At 35.5% G+C, this 23,119-nt stretch overlaps 1 protein-coding gene across 1 annotated transcript; it reads left to right on the top strand.

Moving 5' to 3' along the window:
• Positions 1-5,304: 5,304 nt before the first annotated feature.
• Positions 5,305-6,745, top strand: LOC131675111 (uncharacterized). The gene is made up of 5 exons (XM_058953956.1): positions 5,305-5,421; positions 5,502-5,625; positions 5,700-5,881; positions 6,001-6,540; positions 6,612-6,745. The coding sequence occupies exons 1-4, from the start codon at positions 5,305-5,307 to the stop codon at positions 6,196-6,198; spliced, it is 621 nt and encodes a 206-aa protein (XP_058809939.1). The 3' UTR covers positions 6,199-6,540; positions 6,612-6,745.
• Positions 6,746-23,119: the final 16,374 nt, after the last annotated feature.

Raw genomic sequence — 23,119 nt, 5'->3', positions numbered from 1 at the left:
TTTTTTATATTTTTGTTACATTTTTATTATAAAAATAAATCGCTAAAAATTTTGTTTATTATAAAAATAAATAGGAAAATTTTTTTTTCTTTAAAAAAATTAAAAGCATCAATTGGTTTGACGAGAAAATCTAAGACATTCTCTATCGCGTTTTTTTTTGTCAGATTCTAATTTGTTAGTGTAAAATCATTATAAAGGGGTTCATAAGTTTAAAATCGGATTATCTGCATCCATAAAACTAAAAGTTTAAAGTCAGATTATGTATGTGTATCCATAAAACTAAAAGTTTGAAGTCGGATTATCCATACATATTCGGAAATTTATTGAAATTATAAAGAGGGAAGAATAAGCCTTCCAATAAGACCGTAAGAGAAAGAGAGACCCCCTGGTACGCAAGGGGCAGTGTACGGCCCTGCCCTTTGAGAAGTGCCGCGGCGCAGCCAGCGAGAAGTGCGGGGGCGCAAGAAGTGCCGCAACGAGAAGTGCCGGGAGTTCGACTGTATTATTGAAAATGATTCAAATATTATAGCTAACCTCAAATATACCGGATCACTGCTGTGTCCAAAATTTGATGTGACCAAAAAAATCGTGCAACGACTCATTTTAAAGCTTAAGATATCTACTTTCTGATGCTGTGTGCCCTATTGAAAAAAAAACATCATTTAAAGACGTCATGAAACGACGTCTTCAAATGACGTAATTTATTGACATCGTTTATGTCACAAATTGGAACACTTGGTTCGTCATTATGAAATGACGTCATTTTCCTCCAAAAATATTTTTGGCAAATAAATAACGTCATTTTATTGATGATATACTGAAAGACGTCATTTTTGCACCCTTATTTTTGACGATAAAATAATGTCATTTTTAGAAGCACATCTTTTTTTAAATGATTTTTTCTGCAGGTAGATCAGATCAATGACAGGATTTTGAAACAGCCATTGTTTTCTTTAATGTTTGCTACTATGAATTAATGTTATTTGAGATAGGGTCGTTCTTTGCACCGAATTTGAAGGAATAATGACATCGTTAAAAAACGTAATATCACGTAAAAAAATATTTACGTCATTTTTTCCTAAGAATTCACGTCATTTGTTGTTCACGTTATTTGTAGCGCATCATATTACATTTTAATATACATACAGTAACAGAACAGAACATTAATTTTACAACGTTTTATTAAGCAAATAAAAAATAAAGTTGACGCTTGAGTCAATTAATATAATGTACAATTTTTTTTCTTTCTTGTAAATATCATCATATAATAAAAAAAACTACGAGAGAGAAAAGTGTCCTATAATAGACAAATAAACGAATAAACTATTTCTATCACTACATATCTATTTAATAAGAGAGCACATTCGGCAGAGCGCACAAATAAGATTCATTTTTACAATTCATGTGAACACAAGGTCTATCAACTGTACCAGTATCTATAGCTCGCAAATTTTGATCAATTGACAATATTCTTTTTATTTGAAAATCAGGAATGTACGTATCTATATCCATCATGTTTACAACATTTGCGCTCTTACATATGGTATATTCCTGTCTGCTTACTGTATCAACAATAAAGAACACAATTTGAATAAATGTGTTATCAATTGTCTTAGCAAATGAATTATTTGTTCGCAATCGTACTTTATTGCAAGATAAGTAAGTACACTCATTTTTGATTAATTTTAAATAAAGTACCGCTGAGCTGGATAAATTTAGTTCTGCTATCCATTGATCTGTCGGAAGGCAGGAACACCAAAATATCGTCCAATATCAGTTTTGAGAACTTTGATGCACTTTTTCTTTTCCAAATATTCAACGTACGGAAGAACATTAGAATGAGGATGGTTTTGTAACAGAAACTTTCTTAAAACTAATTCACTTTTACGCATCCCAGTAACTCTACAAAGTTGGTGCAAAACACCTTTAGCAGCTTGTACCTCTTTTGCAATTTCTTCATTCCCATTTTCAAATCCATATCCAGAATGCTGATACAAAGAACCAAAATTTCTGACACTTTGTACTACGTGAAGACACTGATGTAAATTATAAGTCATTGCACTTCTTCCATAATAAGCTTCTGTCAAGGTAACAAATATTACTAATAAACGATGTGCTTCACGTAGCTGATCGATAGTAATATTTTCTTGTAACAAAATATAGTAGGCTCTTACTAGATGACACCAATGTAACATGTAAGCTCGCATACGAGGAATCATCAACAAAGCCATAGTACTATAGAATAAAATCCAGTTTTGATATTCTTTGGCTTTCCAAAATCTTCTATCTCGTATAGAGCGAGAATTTCGAATTACCTTATAAGGCACTTTCAGGGCTTTCATGAAGTTATCAATCATATCAATTTCTACGTTAGTTAATGAGTAAGGCAAATTTTTAACATCAATCCAAGACTTCATAAATTGTTTTCCAATACCTGAATCAATAAAATGCATGGAATCAGGAACAAATCCCCAAATAATATCATAGTATCGTAAATAACACAGTACTGAATAGTTCATAACTCCCATAATGGTTTGTCCAGATTCGACAGCCTCTCGCATTTGTCGACGAGTATCCGCATCATTTCTATCAACTACTTCTTCGTCTACTAAAATATATTTAACGCTACCCCCTCTACCAAGAGCTATATAATACCCTGGATGCAAACACCAGTTGCATCCATAATAACCGTTGAACTGAGTAAGTCCCTGCATTGGAGCGCGTGCAATGGAATCAACGCAAGAACATATCGCATATACATAAATAGTCTGATCGGTACCTTTTATGTTACATCCTATTCCTTCATCGGAAAATGTATTCATTTGCATTACAAATGGCTGAAAAAAAACGTTCATGTCGATTTTTGATTTACCAAAATAGAAACCGCAAACAATCGGGTTAGAAATTCTTACTTTGAAAGGCAGATCATTAATCATTATTTGAATTGGCGTTACAGAAAACGCAGAGCTTTCGAATACAGGCGATGCATCGCTATTAAATGTAACAGTTACGAATCGGTCTTTCTTATGATTGGGTAATAAATTTCGCAGTTTTTTACATATTAATCCACTATGGAATTCATTGATATCCTCTTGATTACGTGTTCTAGCTTCAATAACGGACTCGTAATACGACCAATTTTTTTCAAGATAGTAAACTATTTCCGATTGAGGGTTTATGATACAAAAGAAATCTGTATATGTAGGATCTTTCAAAGAAAAATTTAAATTACATAGACCACAATAAGCATTGCGATCCTTCTCACGGTCAAATCTTCGTACGTAATTCTTACAATTTGGGCACAATGCAAAATAGTCGACATGACTGATATCATTGAAAATTTTGTCAATCATATATCGCGATTAAGGTAAATCAGCTGTATCGAAAAAAACATTAAGCATTTTTAATAAATCCGCGATAGCTGATTGTGGTAAATGATAAACTAAAGAAAACTTGATAATCGATATAAAAATTTCGACCTTTGAGACATCAATCCGAGCACCAATAATATTAGCTGCATCGTCGTCGTCTATTATTTTCTGCAATCGATTTCCAGCACGAAATAGGGGGTTATTCTCAATGATTTCTTGATAATCAAAAAAATCTTCTTCACTAGCACCTCCATCATCGAGTTCCTCGAGCAGTAGATCCTGAACAATGACAACGAATAGAAAATAAAAATACAGATTTATAATATGTTTGCTATAAAAAGTCAATTTTCGCGTGTTTTATTCAGCGCTTTTATAATAAAAAATCCACAATAATTTGTAGCTGTCGAACAAAAAATATGTAACAGCTAATTATTTTCATTAACATCTGTACTTGAATTTGAGCTTGCACTTTTGAAAAAATGAAAAAACTTGTTTTTTGAAAAAGTGATCCGCTCAAATTTCATTACAGATTCTAACGAAGAAAATGAGTCCTTAAACAATATTTTTCGTCCATTTCAATGTACATAATCATGTACGCCGTCATATTTTGTCGATAAAAAAGCCATTACTTTACGATGGAAAATGTTCAAAAAGGGGAAAATAGGGGACACACTTTTATCTTTGCTGACTCGACTGATAGTACAATGAAGAAAGTTTTATAAACTTACCTCTATATCATCTATTGTACCATCTGTTGATTCACTGTTGTCTTCATTTACGGAAACAGAAGCGTAAGATGATGCATTTGATTCCGATTCCTATGAAATAAATATTTAAAGTCAATCTAATATTAAAACGTATTCCTGAAAATAAAAATTATTTTCTTATATAAACTTGAATTATAACTTGTTCGTGCCTAACTTCAAGACTTTCGTTTTCCGAACTAGGAGGTTCAAGGCTTTGCACCGACTCATTATCAGAATCTTGCTCCTGCTGATGCTGGTACATTTGCCAAATTTCTTGTACTTGCTAAAATAATTGAATTACATATGTTAAAAACACTTTTTCATTCAAGCATTACATTTTTATACAAAATTTAATACTAACTGCGTACTCTTCTCTCCATCTGTTACTATTGTCGCTGGAATCTGAATCTGATTCTTCGCACCTTCGTCTTTCGCGATTGTATCTTGTTGTTCTGGGTGTGACCGCAGTGGGATCACATCGTCCTCTGTTATAGTGAGCCATTATCTACGTTTACTAAGGAAGCTGTAAAAATCAAATATATTGTAATAACAATTACTGACACAGTGAGTACATTGCCATTTTAATGTTATTTTATTTAAGAGAACTTTTTTAACACTTTATTATTTGAGTTATTAGTGAATTGCATTTATACTTACAATAAAAAATGTATTCGTGACAGTAAAACTTGTCCACAAAACAAGTTGAAAGAGAAGTTATTTTCTTCGATGAAGCAAACCTTAGAAATGTCACATAAAATCTATTATTAAAACCTATCTCAAACTAACATAAACTATGAAATGTTAAAAAAGAGGATGATTTTCACTACATTTAAAAAGGTACATTACCAAAACTGAGTTCAGCAAGCATTTCCTTTCTATCCCTCTACGTAGTCTGTCAGCCCAAACTTTGTTCGATGATCATCTGAAAAGAAATTCACAAATTATTGTAAAACTGAAAGTCTTCTCGTATACTAAATAAATTAATTACAGTAAAGCTACATATATAGCTGCTACAACATGTATGTTATCAGATATTGAGGTACACATACAAAAAGACTGACTTGAAATGAAAGAAAGATAAAGTAATAGATTGCAAAATTTACAAAATACATTACCATAATATATCATAGATGACATAGCTTTTTCATCCAAAAGTACGTTGTGAAGGTACTCTCCTCCTCGCTTGAATGCTTTCTGATAAGCCAATTGTTAATAAAATTAGAAAGTCACACTGTCAGCTTGATAACACCTGTAGCAAAGCATTTGGGCAATGTGAATACAAATGTAAATATGTAAATACAAAAGTAAATATGCAGTTGAAAATAAAACTCTTTTCGCTGCTACTCGCATTTATATTGGAAGTCGTAAAGTGCAATTCGTACAGGAGAACAAAATAAAAAATTTTGACAGATTCGACAAAAATTTTCCCTACAATTGCTTTGTAGCCAATGGTCAAAATGAGGATGGAGAAATAATTTATGAACCTGCAGTAGTTTTGGGGACATCAAGTAAGTATTATAATAATGCAATATTGTGTATATTGACTCGAAAAGAAATAATTTTATTTACTTTCATTGTATAGATTCTTTAACTGAACTCCAATCTCGAAGTACCAGATGGCCAAAACCCAACCAAAGGCGAAGTGATGTTTTAAATCAGCTAGCTAAAGAAGGTATGAATAATGAAGAGGAAGTTGTGAATAAACCAAAATCAAAACGTAAAAAAAATATAGACAATGTACAGAGGAGCCCAAAAAATAACAATGTACGTATCAAATTTTGCATGATTTTCTCACTATATTTTTTCCTAATTGAATGTGTATACTTTTCCAGATTTGCTATCTCTTCTGTATAATAATTTATTTAATTTTTTTCTTTATGTAGGTACCTTTAGCACCGGACTTTGCCAGTACTTATGAAGCTGCAGCAATAAAAATTTCGTCAATGCAGAAAACTAATTTGAATTTTGATTTAGAAGAAGATCCTGATAAAAAAATTGACATAGCAGAGGTTTTAAAAACCAAAGAAGAACAAATAGCTAAATTGCTGAAAGAATTAGAATCAAAAAGAGCAAAAAATTGATCCACACATGCATTGGTTTCTCCCAGCATCAGCTTACGTGATTGTAAGAAAAAAATTCCTCTTGCTTCAAAGTCTGCTGCTGAGCATCACAAATCTCCACATCCATCGATATCAAGCTGTTTGAATGATGCATTTCCAGATGAAACTCACACCGATAAAAAAAGAAAAACCATATCAACTCCAGAGAATATTAAAGTACTTCAGAAGAATTCACATTATGTGAGAAAGACAAAAGATGTGACTTACGATTCGGATGACTATGCACTGTCTGTTCTTGAAAAACATGAAAAATTGTCAAGCTGGACATCCACGGTTCGAGAGGAAAATGGAAAGTCAATAAAAGTATGTATATATTAATTGAAATTTATTTTAATTGTTACACTAAATGTGTACGCATCATTATCTTTAAATAGATTCACATGTTCCAAATCCATTACGGAGTGTCTGTGCCATACAAAAACTGGTGTAGTGCTCTGACGAAAGCTAAAACTGGCAAAGGATTTTTGAGAGAACTGGTGCTACATATTTGGCCACTGAAAGAATTTATCAAATTAGCTGTCGCTATAGATCGTACCAAAACTCCTGAGGATAGACAACCGGTACCTGCAAGGCAATTTGTAGCTTTAAAAAGTGAATAACTCACAATTTTTTATAAAAACTATTATAATCTTGGAAAAAGCAACTAATGTTACAAATCCCTATTTTTATTATTACAGAAGCCTATATTCAGTTTCTGTTGAAGAAGAAATTGATAAAAACTAATGTCAAGACAGCAGCAAAAGATAAACAAAGGAATGCAACTATTGCACGTTTTGGTCGTGATCTCGGGGTCATAATTAACCAAGTAAGGAACAATTATTTTAAGAGACTAAAAATTTGTGAACAAGCTGGTGTTGATGAATCTGAAGCCAATATACAAGACGCATTTGAGGAATATGAAGAGATACCATTGGAAATTGATTAACAGTAAAAATGGATAGTTGTTTGTTCAACAAAACTATCAAAAATTTATACAACTTTCGTACAAGTTTTATACAAGTTTTTCTACAAAGTTTATTAAATTTTTTTTTATACAAAAGTTGTGTAAATTCAGCATAAAATCTATATACAGATTTTCAATGGGGTAATAATTATCAAATTTTTACTGGTCAACCCCATCTGGTCCGCTTAACGAGTATTAATATTATTCTAGATCAACGATTATTAATGCGTATATTGAAATTTATCGCAAGATTTGAAATGTATTCTATTAGTTTTAAATTAATTAAAAGTTTAACAGATGTTTGATAGTTTTAATAGAAGATATTAAGTTCGTGCATTAAATTATAATATTGCTCGAGCAAATAGTTGTTGCAACAAAATTTTAATTTTTCAAATTGAAAGCATTATAATTGTTAAAAAACTTTAAATGGCATATTTATTTTTAAGCATACAATCGCTGTTGTAACAGCTGAAAATAATGATTTAATACAATACAGTACACTGTCGAATTTTCATTCAATTAGCTTTAAGTTACTAACAATACAATACATTGTTTAAAAACAATTTTTTTATAAAAATTATAGAAATGCATGATGCGGCATGACTCATTATGGGTCATACGTACTTAGGTTATTGGTGAGTTATAAGATGCCACACCTATCCCAGAAAACCGATTAATAGTAATTTAATATCATGAATTCTCAAAATATTATACGTTCAGCACCACCGGAAAAAACAGCTTGTTTCGCTGTAGCAGCGAATGTGTTAAAAATAAGTAACCAATACGAAAGAAAAAGCGTTGGTATTCATTATAATTTCGACGAATTAGTATAAGATGTTCACCCGTTACTTTTATTGTAAGTGCGACTTTTCCCTTCTTTTTATTCAAATTTTTGCTTTAGGTAATTCTCTAGCAGTTTTTTTTCTTGTGTTTTTTTTTCGCTTTTATGGAGTATAATTGAAAGAAAAACATTATATTATATCCATTTATATTGTAAAACTTGACGTAACCGTCAAATTTATTGTTTATTTTCTTAATAAACCAATGTAAAATTAATATGCTGTTCTGTTACTGTATATTCTATGGTAAAAACTTTTTGAAATATTATGTAATACTTAAATAACGTGAATTCTTAGAAAAAAAATGATGTAAATATTTTTTTACGTGATATTACGTTTATTAACGATGTCATTATTCCTTCAAATTCGGTGCAAAGATCGACCCTATCTCAAATAACATTAATTCATAGTAGCAAACATTAAAGAAAACAATGGCTGTTTCAAAATCCTGTCATTGATCTGATCTACCTGCAGAAAAAATCATTTAAAAAAAGATGTGCTTCTAAAAATGACATTATTTTATCGTCAAAAATAAGGGTGCAAAAATGACGTCTTTCAGTATATCATCAACAAAATGACGTCATTTCATAATGACGAACCAAGTGTTCCAATTTGTGACATAAACGATGTCAATAAATTACGTCATTTAAAGACGTCGTTTCATGACGTCTTTAAATGATGTTTTTTTTTCAATAGGGTGCGCCTTTGCAACATCCAACATGGCGGCTCCAATATGACGGCTACAAGAGACAAACTCGTAAACAAAAAATTTTATTTTTCAAATTTTTAGTAATAAATGTTAAAAAAATTAATATTTCATATTTTTTTATGAAAATTTGGCTCATTTCCTACAAAAAAGTAACAGAGACCATTTTCGCTAAAATGAAAAATAAAAATGTTATAATTTTTTGAAAATTTTCAAAAATAAAAAACTTTGCGATTTTTTTACTCAGAAGAAAATAACTTTGGAAAAAAAATGTAAGGAACAAAATTGCTTGAAATTCATCAAAACACAAGTGTGAATTTTTTCGAATTCCTTTGAGCGATTTTTTTGAATTTTTGTCAAAGATCTTGGGAATTTTTTTAATTTTTTTTCAATTTTTTTTCAAACAATCCGATAAATCCAAAAAGCAAAAAATCGCTCAAAGGAATTCGAAAAAATTCACACTTGTGTTTTGATGAATTTCAAGCAATTTTGTTCCTTAAATTTTTTTTCCAAAGTCATTTCCTTCTGAGTAAAAAAATCGCAAAGTTTTTTATTTTTGAAAATGTTCAAAAAATTATAACTTTTTTATTTTTCATTTTAGCGAAAATGGTCTCTGTTACTTTTTTGTAGGAAATGAGCCAGATTTTCATAAATATATGAAATATTAATTTTTTTATCATTTATTACTAAAAATTTGAAATTAAAATTTTTTGTTTACGAGTTTGTCTCTTGTAGCCGCCATATTGGAGCCGCCATGTTGGATTTTGCAAAGGCGCACACAGCATCAGAAAGTAGATATCCTAAGCTTTAAAATGAGTCGTTGCACGATTTTTTTGGTCACATCAAATTTTGGACACAGCAGTGATCCGGTTGACATGGATCGTCCCATATATATATGTTTAATTTATGATTCATGTGAAATATATTGCAATTATCATATGTAAAATTCACAAAGGTAAGGTTCGTTATGAGTAAGTTCAGTGTAAAAAAACTATAGAGGTTTCATTGAACTTTTAATTTGTCTAAAAATATTAAACATAATTTGTTATCGATAATTCAATTATTTTTACGGTTATAAATAATTTATTGGTTGACTTATCAACATTTTTAAAAGAATTTCAAAATACATAATTAGTCTATAAACAACACAATATAACAGTTTTTCCTGTAAGAAATACTAATAGCAATCTTGGTTCAATGGATTAACGCGTAACTAGTATGCTTAGAGTCGTAGGTTCGAGTCCGGTTAAGGTCAATTTCTGTAAATTCATATTTATAATTATTCACTGATAGATTAGTTGTAAAATAATTTAAAAGATATAGATATATATTAAATACAATTTTTTTTAAAAATAATATATTTTATATTTAAGCGGAATCATTAAACTCGATTAAAAATGTTAGATTGAATGGTAAAATTTCCTATTCAAAACTATTTAAGATAATAATTTTGAATAGAAATTAATCGTAACCTATCGTTTCATGGTTAATAATTTTCAATAGATTTCAATCTGCCCATCATCTGCCTCCTTGCATTCCAAAAATTTTTGATGGTAATTTTTACGATTAAAATCGAGGATTGAAAACCATTCATTTATTTTCAATGGTTTTCAATGGAACTTTTCCAGTAGAATAACCACATATTATTTAAGCTTTTTTAGTTCCGAAGAAAACATTTTTTTTTTTTTTTTAAGAAAAACACCGTTTTTCTAAGTTTAACGGGGATGAGGGATAGAAAGATACGGATGGTGCAAAACTTACTGTTTTTACATGTAGAATGACCTGAAAAAGTTAGCTTGTAATTTCCGGATTAGACGTATTTCGACTATTTTAAGGGGGGGGGGGGGCATTCATTCCAATCTTTAGTCGGAAGTAGATCTTTTGAAAAAATTAACTGCCATAGCTGAGGAAATAACAACTAAAAACTTTCCAAAATATTTCAATAAAAGTCACAGCATAGATTATTATTAGTTAAAATTATAAAAAAAAGCACAAGAGCACAGTGATGCTAGAAAATCTTTTGCTTAAAAGTGTACAGAATAACGTAAGAATATCTAATAGTCAGTAATATCTAAGTGTATAAAAAATAAAATGCCATTGCCGTTATTAAACCATGATTTTAATTCAATTTTTTTATTTTTTATTTTTATTTTAGATTTTGTTAATGGCATTTATTTCATTTACTCTATAAGGAAAAGTAATCGCTAGTGTTTGAACTTATTGTAAATATAAGCACAAATAGTTATATATTGAATACATATAAATAATATATGTATATAATTTTGTATAAGCTATTTAAACTATTTACTTATATATTATATACAAATATACACACACCCGCGCACATGTGTTGAGGTTCAAGTGACTAGGAGTGGAGACGCTATGCGCTCCAGGGTTGTAGGCGAGGATTTGGATGACGACACAACTTGCAAGAGGGAATTAGAGCCTGAGATGCACGTTGTTCAGTAAATGACAAAAACGAATTTATTTACACTAATTTGCAAACTTATACAGGCATGCTCGATCCCCCAGAGCTGAGGAGATGCGAGCATGGGGAGCTAATGTGACGCACACGTGGAAAGGCGTGCCGAAAGCTTGTTCGACGAAGCAGCGCCCGAGGTGCCAAGGCAAGACGAGTGCACTGCTTGGCAACCGGCGTCGAAAGCGAATGACGATGCTCGTGAAGAGAAGTCGCTGCGAGGGACCAGCGTCTGCTTTCGCGCTCGCCGCGCGGGTTGCTGAGACGTGGCGCCTCCTGATGCTTGCAACGGCAAGCTGGGCGAGGCCGCCACAGCCACTCCCTCCCTAGAAGTTGCCTGGTGAGGAGGCAACCCCGATGAAGGTCCTGGCTGGGCGTTTAGTAGGCTGGGTCTCGACGGTGCTGCGGTCGGCGCAGGTGTGGTTGCTCCCAGAGGGCTTGCTCGTTGCGCATGCGGCACCTGAAAAGAAACTGTGCGGGGCTGGGCAGCCGAAGTTTGCGGATGCATTGATGTTGGCTCATCTGTGGAGATGTAGGCAGGTTTCAACATCGATGTCGATACTGTCTGCGGATTCCCGCTGATGTCGATGACATATCTTTGGTCGTCCAGCCTCCGGATAACTCGGTATGGTCCTGAGTAAGGCGGTATGAGCGGAGGCTTCACTGGCGCACCCAGCTTGAAGACTTGCGTGCACGTACGGAGGTCGCCGTGCATAAATTGCCTTGTTTTGACATGATGCGAAGTAGGTGTGGGTCGTATGACCTGGAAATACTTACGTAGGCGGTCGAGAAAAGTAACTGGCGACGTAGGTAGATCCTGGCCTACGAAAAATTCTCCTGGAACTCGGAGGATTGTGCCGAACGTGAGCTCAGCAGGCGAAGTTTTGATGTCTTCTTTAAACGCTGTCCTTAGCCCCAGCAGCACCGTGGGTAGCAGCTCCGGCCATGGCGAGCTTGGCTGACACATGAGAGCTGCCTTGAAGGTCCGGTGGAAGCGTTCCACCATGCCGTTTGACTGGGGGTGGTAGGGCGTCGTGCGGATGCGCGTCGCTCCGATGAGCCTAGCCAGCGAGCTGAAAAGTGCCGATTCGAACTGCGCTCCCTGGTCTGTCGTAATGGTTAGTGGTGTGCCAAATGTTGATATCCAGCCGGAGTAGAACGCAGCAGCAACCTCTTCCGCCGTGATACCTTTTAGCGGAATTGCTTGCGGCCATCGCGTGAATCTGTCGATTAAGGTTAAACAATACCTGTACTCACTAACGAGCGGCATGGTAATGAGATCCATGTGCACGTGGTTGAATCGTGTTTCGGGCACGTCAATGCTGCTCGGTTGGTTGCGCGTGTGGCGATGGATTTTGGCGCGCTGGCATGGAATACACTCACGCGACCAGGTGAGCGCGTCTCTCCGAATGCCAGGCCAGAAATACTTCTCGCGGAGCTTCCGTGCCGTTTCTCTGCCACTCGGATGAGCGGGGCCGTGGATGACGTCGAAAGCTGTTCTTCTAAGGGCGGGTGGTAGGTACGGGCGTACCGTTCCGGTTGAGACTTCGCAGAGCAGACGATGTCCTTCAATCTCAAGCCTCTGTAGACCGCGTGTTGACTCATTCTCGTGGGCCGGTGGATCTTGGTAGGCTGCCTGCGCTTCGCTGATACTCTGCGCGCTGAGCCTGGTGGGCATGTCGATTGCGCAGATTCTTGACAGCGCATCAGCGACGACGTTTTCATCACCAGGGATATAAACGATCGTCGCGCAGAATTGGCCTATGTAGTCTAACTGATGTAGCTGTCTCGGCGATGCCTTTTCAGGACGCTGTAAGAAGGCCTTTGTGAGCGGCTTGTGGTCGGTCCTGATAGTAAACTCCTTGCCTTCCAGGACGTGAGCGAAGTTTTTCAGCGTTGCAAAAACTGCCCGCAGCTCGCGGTCGTATGGGCTGTAATTGCGCTCGGCGGCTGAGAGCTTGCGGGAAAAGAAACCTACAGGCCTGTGCTTACCATCGACAAGCTGTTCGAGCGATCCGCCTATAGCCGTGGCCGAGGCGTCGGTGGTGAGGAAAATGGGCGCGCTGGGGTGCAGAAAAGCAGATGAGGTGACATCAGCGAGAGATTGTTTTGTGTCAGCGAATGCCTGTTCCAGCTGCGGCATCCATGCGATGAGTGTTTTATCCTTTTTCTTTGTGCTTTTCGCACTTTCGTTCAGCAGCGCTTGCGATTCGGCTGTATGAGGAATGTGTGACCTAAAGTAATTGATTGCTCCCAAGAAGCTTTTCATTTCGTGTACTGTCGAAGGCTTTGGGATGTTGAGGATGGTTTCTATTCTTCCTGATGGTGGCCGGAAACCTTCGGCGCTGAGTTTAAATCCAAGGAAGTTTACCTCTGGTTGGCCGAATTGGCACTTTTCCCAGTGGATTTTGAGACCGTTTTCAAGCAGGAAGTCAAGAACGGTACGCAGGTGCTCGATGTGCTCTGGTATGCTGCTTGATGAGATGAGAATATCGTCTATAAAGACGGAGACACAGCTGAGATGTCCAAGAATGCCATGCATGTATCTCTGGAACGTCTGAGTGGCATTTCTCAGCCCAAGTGGCATTCCAACAAAGTCGAAAAGACCAAACGAGGTCGTGGTTGCCGTCTTATGAATGTCCTCTGGAGCTACGGGTATCTGAAAGTAAGCCTTTTTAAGATCTATCGTGGAGAAAATCTTTTTACCATGAAGCAACAGGAGCAAGTCGTTGATTCTCGGAATCGGGTAACGATCTGGAACTGTTTGGGCATTGAGATTCCTATAATCGTCCGTTGGGCGCAGCTTTCCCGATGACGATCGCACCATGTGAATAGGGCTGGCGTATGGGCTGCTCGATGGCCTGATGATGCCAGTACGAAGCAGCTCACTGTACTCAGCCTTGGCAGCTTGAAGTTTTTCGCCAAGCATTTGGCGAGGTTTAGCGAAGACCGGTGGGCCAGTGGTCACGATGTGATGCTGGGTCTTCGCCGTCGGTCCCTTGATGAGCCCCTCTTTAGCCATGAATTTCTTGAAGAAGCTGTCGATGAGCTTTTGGCATTCCCTGGCGGTTGCCAGTTGAGCCGGAAGAACTGCTGAGATTGAATGAGTTACAACGTTCTCGATGCTGCCGGGAGCGACGAGGTTCGTTGTAGCATCAAGAAGTTTGCGCCTTTTTAGGTCAGGCATCAGGCCGTAGTATCCGAGGAAGTCAGCTCCAAGAATTGGAAATTTGACGTCCGCCCGGACGAAAGACCAGGGGAAGGCCCTTCGTAGGCCTAAATCAAGCTGGATCGTCCTGCGTCCACGCGTTGTGATGGGTGATCCGTTTGCTGCAGAGAGATGAATGCCGTTGCTTGTTGGCTTTCCCTGACCGACTGCCGGGATGATCGAGACTACAGAGCCGCTATCGACAAGGAAGCGTAAGCCTGAGGTACGGTCGAGCATGTGTAAGCGGTTTTCCCTGACGTTGTTGCTTGATGTGGTTGAGGCGACTAGAGAGCTGCTGACCTTCGCCTGCGGGGACAGCAGCTTTAGATGTTTCCCTGCGTCAAGGCTGTTGCTGTTGGCCGACGTAGGAGCAGGGGCGATTGCATCGGTTCGCGGCAGCGCCGAACCTGTGATGATAATAGCATATTCCGTTCGTGTGCGGCCGTGGCCTAGAGTTAGAGCGGCCTCGTTGATTGGCGCCTCTATGCATGCCGTTAGCTCTGGATTGGCCTGGTGCTGCTGATACATCCGAAACCTTGAGTGCCAAGTCTCGAGTGAATGTGATGAGTTGGAGGAATAGGGATTTGATTTCACATAATTCGGAGGCATAGCTTGTGACGGCGGCGGCGTCAGCCGTCTGGTGTACAGCGGCGACTATAGGTGCGATAGGTGTTTCGACGATGGTATCGGCAGCGTCTAAAAGTTCGTCAATAGTGCTGGCCTTGAAGATTCTCAGCACACTTTGGGCATGGCTTGGAAGCAAAGCAAGCCACTTGACTTTGAGTAAATCCTCGGTAGCGTTCGCTCCTGCAAGATCAACCATTTGCCTATATAGTTGCGATGGTTTCTTGTCCCCAAGGTCGAGGCGCGTCAACAAAGTTTCGAGCTTCTTGTTGACGGTTGAGCCGAAACGCTCGATAAGCCGAGCCTTGAGAGTTCCATATTTGTTTTGCTCGGGCTCGGATTTAAGGATGTCAGAGATCTCTCTGAGTGCCGAAGTATCAAGGGCACCTATGGTCAAATAATACTTTGAGTCGTCGGATCGAATGCGGCTTACCTGAAAAGCCGCCTCTGTTTTTGCGAACCACAACTCGGGCTCTTCTTCCCAAAATGGCAAGATTTTACATGCTTTGATTGCAGAGACGTCAAGGTCATTTTGCTCGTTGTTGACGCCGTTCATGATAATTTCCTCGTCTCCGCTGAAACTGAGCGAGCGAGGTCTGAGATTTTCCTGTTAGACTAACCTTCGATTTTGTATCGTTGTCGGCACGTCGTCGTTGCTTGACAGCGATCCGTCGAGCGCCGGTGTTTTGATTGTGGCGTCAAGATCGACGCTGTTATCCTACGTCGGTATTTCGGTGTGCGGTTCGAGGAAATCCTCAGCTTCTTGTTGTTTTCTCGGCGTCGAAGAGTCACCTTCAAGGCCGCCCGACATACCACGATGAGAAGCGTTTTTTGAGGAGATTCCTCGGTTTTCTTGGGTCTTGAGAGCTCGTATAAGTTTTTTAGAAACTCACTTGTATAGCCTCCGGAGACTTCGCAAGAGTAAATGCTCCGGCGACTATAGGAATTCTGCTGATTTACGGCGGAGCGAAATTCCGTAGGTTTTCCGCACACGAAAAATCGCGATTTTTGCGCACACGCGGGTAGTTATCACTGTTCTAAATTGTTCACGGGGTCACCACTGTTGAGGTTCAAGTGACTAGGAGTGGAGACGCTATGCGCTCCAGGGTTGTAGGCGAAGATTTGGATGACGACACAACTTGCAAGAGGGAATTAGAGCCTGGGATGCACGTTGTTCAGTAAATGACAAAAAAGAATTTATTTACACTTATTTGCAAACTTATACAGGCATGCTCGATCCCTCAGAGCTGAGGGGATGCGAGCATGGGGAGCTAATTAATGTGCCGCACACGTGGAAAGGCGTGCCGAAAGCTTGTTCGACGAAGCAGCGCCCGAAGTGCCAAGGCAAGACGAGTGCACTGCTTGGCAACCAGCGTCGCACAGTGGGGATTGAAAACGGTCTTCACTAAATTCAACTTTCAAGGCGAACCATATGTGGAAATTCGATGAATTTTTTTTTAAACAACTATTGAATGATTCTGCAGAGATCTCTCGAACCCAAATATAGATATTGTTTTTTATCGTCTCTAACTGACTATGAAAGTAAATAAAAGCAGAAATTCGTGGCATAATTAATTTTTTTTTACGCTAAAACTAATAGTGATCGATCAAAATGTGGCTTAAAATCTCATCTTCTAACTTCATAGAATACGTGAAAATTTTTTTGACCCAAAATCTAACATGTATTTCTTTTAAAGGTCACTTGAAGGTCAATACTATTTTTTATGTCAAATTTGCGGCTCATTGGATTTCAAACATGCTAAATCACTAACTTAGAGTATAATGTATTCTTTTCTCAAAGTAACTGGAAGGTAGGTACTTTTTTCAATATCATTTGAAGGTCAATACTATTTGTTACGATTAAACGACTATTCTTCGAATTGGAAATATACGACATGACTAATTTGGTGTGCAGGAAATGATTTTCTTCAATGCAACAAACCCACAAACCCCAACCCCCAAACTCCAAATCACAGACCACAAATCCACAAACCCTCACAAACCCTAACTCTAGGAATCCCAAATCTAAAAATCTTAACGAATAATCCACAAACTTTGGGGTTAGTAGGTTTAACCCACAAATTGTAGGGCTTGCGGATTTGAGATTTGCGGATTTGAGGTTTATGGGTCAAAACTGCTATTGAAACATTGTATAAAAATGTGTATTTATATATTTTTGTATTAAACTTTGAATATTAGTAATGTGAATCCTTTCAAAATGGGGAGAAATGACATTCTTGTTTTTCACATTCATTATTATGCACATCGAACTTTGTATACGTGGAAATTGTAAATTTTAAATTCGTAAAACTAAATGTAATTGACATTTTTTCGTGATAATTCTTTTTTAGTAGAAAATAGCACTAATATCATCATAAGAGAACTTTTACGATTAAATATAAACAGTGATATCCTGTGATATAAGTATTTCAAATTCAAGTTCTTACTTTTTGTAAGATATAATCATGCGGTTGATAATAACGTATTAAATTAATTGACTCTCAAAAACATTAATACTTAGTAAGTATCTTAACAATTATCTTCCATATTAGATAATCATGGTTATGTAGTTTTTATTTATACGTTCATAAATTTATGTGAGTAAAGTACATAATTCAAATTTTTAATTTCAGGAAACGATCATCGGATTCTCAATTTTTGAAAATGGAAGATATTTTTATTCCCAACAAAGAATTATGTACTTCATTTTTGAATCTATCAAAGAATGATCGAACGACAGAAAATTTATTTGATATCATAAATAGAAAATATCACCTCACCGAAATCCAGAAGATCGTTACAAAGCAAAAATTGAATAAATACTTTCTACCAGTCTTTACTGGAAGACTTAAGACATCTTTTTATAATGATAAAACATTTTTCGAAACCAACGGTACGTGGTTGAAACAATCATTTATTGTCCCAGCAAAAAATGAAGTGAAAACAAAAAGAAAAGCTCCTGATCGCGATGATACTACAGCCATAACCAAGAGAAGGAAATATGTTACAGAGCAAGAAGAAAATCAAATGGAAAAAAAAAGAAAAGCTCCCGGTTATAGTTCATTCGATGCAGAAGAAGAGGTTTATCAGTGTAATCTTGAAGCTACTCAATCACAAAATTTAAAGAAAACGTATACAAATAATGAAGCACTTGCATTGCTTTTGGACACAAAAATGACTAAGGGACAATACGAAATTCTTATAAGTCAAGCTATTAAAAGAGAAATAAGTGCATATCCTCTATATAAAATGTTAACTGCTGCAAAGAAAGAATGTTATCCTCCCAAATCTTCAATAGAAATAACAGAGTCTTTTGCTAGAATTGAATTGCAAGGACTTTTAGATCATACAACTGAACGATTGTTGGAGCTATGCCATGAAAAATTGAAGTCTTAGTAAGTCAGAAAAAAGAAATTTAAAGCTAACTTTAAAGTACGGTTTCGATGGTACTTCTGGATTGAACATGTATAAGCAGAAATTTGAAAATATCGAAAAATCTGATCAAAGTTTGTTTGTGATATGTGCAGTTCCTCTAAAGCTTGAAGCTTTTTCAAAAAGATGTTTGACAACAGAAGTCTGGCAGAATTGTAAAACTTCATCTGTTAGATATTGTAGACCAATAAAATTTGAGTACACAAAAGAAAGTAAGGAAAAAGTTATAGAAAATTTTGAAAAACTGAGATCGGAAATAAATAAGTTGCAGGCAACAGTAATTACACTAGATGATAATAAATATACAGTTCGATAGAATATGTTGTGTACTATGATAGATGGAAAAATATGTCAAATGCTAACTGAGACTTCTGCTTGTAGTGTTTGTGTAGTTTGCAAAGCCAAGCCTTCAGAAATGAACGATTTGGAATTAATTAAAAAAAAAACAATAAATCAGGATACCTATCAGTATGGATTACAAACATTACACGCCTGGATTCGTTTTATGGAATGTTGTTTGAATATTGCGTATAGGTTACCTTTCAAAACATGGAATTATAATAAAAGTAATAGAGAAATTCTTGAGACAACTAAAAAAAAAATACAGCAAAGTATAAGAAATGAAATTGGATTACTAGTAGATACAGTTAAACAAGGATCTGGTTCAACGAATGATGGTAATAGTGGAAGGAAATTTTTTGAAAACTATGAAAAAATATCTAAAATCACTGGACTAAATGAAGAATTACTTAAACGATTTTATGTTGTTCTCCAATTGCTTTCTTGCAGTAAAGCTGTTGACAAAAAGTTGTTTAGAAGTTACTGCTTAGATACTTTCAATCTCTACGTACAAGAATATAATTGGTATTACATGCCTGCCTTAATACATAAAATTTTGATCCACGGAGCAGATATAATGGAATATTTTTCAAGTCCCATAGGAAATTTATCAGAGGAACCGTTAGAAAGTAACAATAAGGAAATAAAATTATTTAGAGAAAAACATACTAGACAAGTATCTAGATGTTTACAAAATGAAGATTTAATACACCACTTATTAATATCATCTGATCCAATTATATCTAACTTAAGAAAAAATATTAAAAAAAAAACAAAGCAACTCATAACAGAAGCTGAGTCACTGTTACAATAGTTTAACAATTACAACATTTATTATTTTAAATAATGTTTAATTGTAGTATTTTACTACTTGATAAGTTGATTTTTGTATCGTTTCATTTTCAAAGATTTGATTAAAAATACGAATCGATTATTGTATTTATAAGCTAGTTATTTCTCCTTAACATTCCATATTGATGTTCTATGATTTAAGAAATCAATAGCGATATTAATTACTTACACTTTTCGTAATAAGTTTATCAGTTTCAGTATCAATATTAAAAAATCTGTATATACTTTGTACCAAAATTGTAAGTGGAATATATTATGTAATTATATTATATTTATGTGAAGCGCTTATAAAAAATAAAAAGAATGTTTTTCGAAACACAGTTTATTTACTCATTAAAACCAACTCCCTGCAATATGTATATATATATATATATATATATATATATATATATATATATATATATATATATATATATATATATATATATATTATAATATCAAAGAATTTGTCACATTAATGTGCTAAAAATGATGCAACAATGGGTTTGTGGGTTTGTTGCATTGAAGAAAATCATTTCCTGCACACCAAATTAGTCATGTCGTATATTTCCAATTCGAAGAATAGTCGTTTAATCGTAACAAATAGTATTGACCTTCAAATGATATTGAAAAAAGTACCTACCTTCCAGTTACTTTGAGAAAAGAATACATTATACTCTAAGTTAGTGATTTAGCATGTTTGAAATCCAATGAGCCGCAAATTTGACATAAAAAATAGTATTGACCTTCAAGTGACCTTGAAAAGAAATACATGTTAGATTTTGGGTCAAAAAAATTTTCACGTATTCTATGAAGTTAGAAGATGAGATTTTAAGCCACATTTTGATCGATCACTATTAGTTTTAGCGTAAAAAAAATTAATTATGCCACGAATTTCTGCTTTTATTTACTTTCATAGTCAGTTAGAGACGATAAAAAACAATATCTATATTTGGGTTCGAGAGATCTCTGCAGAATCATTCAATAGTTGTTTAAAAAAAAATTCATCGAATTTCCACATATGGTTCGCCTTGAAAGTTGAATTTAGTGAAGACCGTTTTCAATCCCCACTGTGCGTCGAAAGCGAATGACGATGCTCGTAAAGAGAAGTCGCTGCGAGGGACCAGCGTCTGCTTTCGCGCCAGCGATGAGAATCCGATGTTTATCCCAGGAGTATGAAAAACTGAATTTTTCTAGATAGCCGTGATGCTTCTAGGTCTCTTTTATAACCATGGCCGTACTGCTGTTGGCTGTTGTTCCAGTCCATCGTTCCAACGTTTGAGTTGTTTTGAAAAAGAGGTTAATAGCAGACTATTGAACTTTGTTGTTTTTTAACATAGATTTTTATTTGTTGTACTTGATAAATACACAAGATGATAATTTTTAAGCAATCTGTAACGTTTTTTCTGTAAGTTATATGAAAGGTTAGATTTTTCATTGCGAGTTTTTATGTTCTTATTTGAAAGTGATCATCAACAAAATTTTGTGCAGACTTTTGAAATAAGTTTTGCAAAATAAATATTACAATATTCACACCACTTGATCAAGTGAAAAATAGGCATCTTTACGGTTTGATGCTGTGAGTTGTGAAATAGCTTTTACGTGTACAAGTTCTGTGTATTATTCAGTTCAACGCTGGGACTTATTCAACGGTGACAATGTTTATTTTGATTCTGATAATAATGCATTATGAATCCATGAATGTCATGAATTTCCTATAAGTTTTAGGCACATTATCTACCACAATGTACAGGAGTGTAAGATTAATATCAAATTAGTATCCATGCTACAAAATCATGTGTTAGACAGTAAGGAGCTTGCATTTATTGACATATGTTTTATCAACAAAAGATGCTATCGCTGTGGATTCAAGGTTTAAATTTCCTCTGGTCGAAGGCATGGAAAAATTCACAAAATCCTTTATGATTTGTAACACACCACTTTGCTTTCAACTATCATAAGTGAGAATTCATTCAATATTTATTCAGTTTTAGGTGAACATTTTTTCAGCATCAAAGATCAAGGAATTACGTTTCTTTATATTACTTCTGAAAGTTAGAAAGATATGCATGATGAACTTTTGTAGTCTAATCATCAAAAGTTAACACGCTGGAAGACAATCTGCATGACAGCACACTCAGAATCATGATGGTGTTTGCTATTCGTCAAAGCTATGTTTTCTTTCTTGTAAATCAACATTTGTTGAGTATCATTATCTATAATTTTCTTTAAATTTCTAGGAACAACATACAAAGCTACAACTAAATATATGTCCATGAAATGTGTCAACCCAAAGCTTTCAAAAAATTATGCTCGCTGATGACTGTAGGTGAATGGAAGATTGATCAGCCGTAACTGTTTATAGACATCAAAGCTGTTAAGGTGCTTGTCATTGTTTAAATTCTGAATGACAGCACACCCAGAACCATGGTGTGTTTGCTTATCGTCCAAAATTTTTTTGCTCACATGTGTATGCCCTCCTAAAAATTAGAGGGCAAGTTCTAGGGTCAGAACTGGTATCAGAAATAGTATCAGAATTGATGTCAGATCTTACATGAGTTCTCACCTAAGTTCTGGTGGTCGGATTTCGACTCACGGAATTACCGTACAGGATGAGCTCTTGGGTGAGAACTTACATCAGAACTTACGTTAGAACTTGCCGACTATTTAAATCAAAAATGTTAATCATTTGCTGGCTTGACCAATTTCTCAAATGTGTATATACGAATGCATTGACAATTTTTACGCTCAACACCCATACTAACTATATAAATTATTGGTCTTTAATGTCTCTTATATACTAACTAACTGAAATTCCAGCCGCTTGCGAGTTACCAAGAAGTATATGAAATCCATGAACTATTTTCCGAAACGCGTTTATGGTATAAATAGTTCATGGATTTCGTATACTTCTTGGTAACTCGCAAACGGCTGGAATTTCGCTTACTGATTAATTTTTGTTTCATTGTTTCAGTGGAGTACTTACTGCAGGCTACTGCATACTGAGTGAAGTATTCATGTAATGTTGAACTTTCAACTAAACAACAGAAAAGCTTTACGCAAAGTTCACTTAGTTCACCCATGGATCTTAAAGGACAGTTTTTATCATTTTTTAAAAATAATGTACCCCTACATTCATTCTGTTAATTTGTAATTATTATCATTTCAGTTGCTTAGATCTGCATGAAAGGATTCATCGACAGGAAAATCCAAGGATTTCACATTGTTATTCGTGTACTATTGTTTTGTAATTAAATAATTAATACCCAGATACAAATATACATACGATTCATTGCGAGTTTGTGCAAGTTTTTTTCATGTTTATTTTTTATTGGTTGGGTAAGCATACTCGCGAAGGTTTTCTTTAGAAAGACAAGAAAACCTGTCCTCTAACATCTGCATGCGTAGAAAAGAGAAAGATTTAAACAAAAGCTGTGCGATAATTATTTAGTCATTTTTTATTTCTATAGTGAATATAATT

Source organism: Phymastichus coffea, unplaced genomic scaffold (genome assembly GCF_024137745.1).
Source record: "Phymastichus coffea isolate CEN01 unplaced genomic scaffold, Cenicafe_Pcof_1.1 PCOF00016, whole genome shotgun sequence".
NCBI classification, from domain to species: Eukaryota; Metazoa; Arthropoda; class Insecta; order Hymenoptera; family Eulophidae; genus Phymastichus; species Phymastichus coffea.
The sequence above is the reverse complement of the archived record's forward strand: the minus strand, read 5'-3'. Positions and strand labels throughout refer to the sequence as shown.

Coding starts and splice junctions, on each gene's coding strand:
- LOC131675111 (XM_058953956.1), top strand. CDS start 5,305: ATGCTTTCTGATAAGCCAATTGTTAATAAAATTAGAAAGTCACACTGT. Junction 5,626..5,699: donor AGTAGTTTTGGGGACATCAA/GTAAGTATTATA, acceptor TTCATTGTATAG/ATTCTTTAACTGAACTCCAA. Junction 5,882..6,000: donor GGAGCCCAAAAAATAACAAT/GTACGTATCAAA, acceptor TTCTTTATGTAG/GTACCTTTAGCACCGGACTT.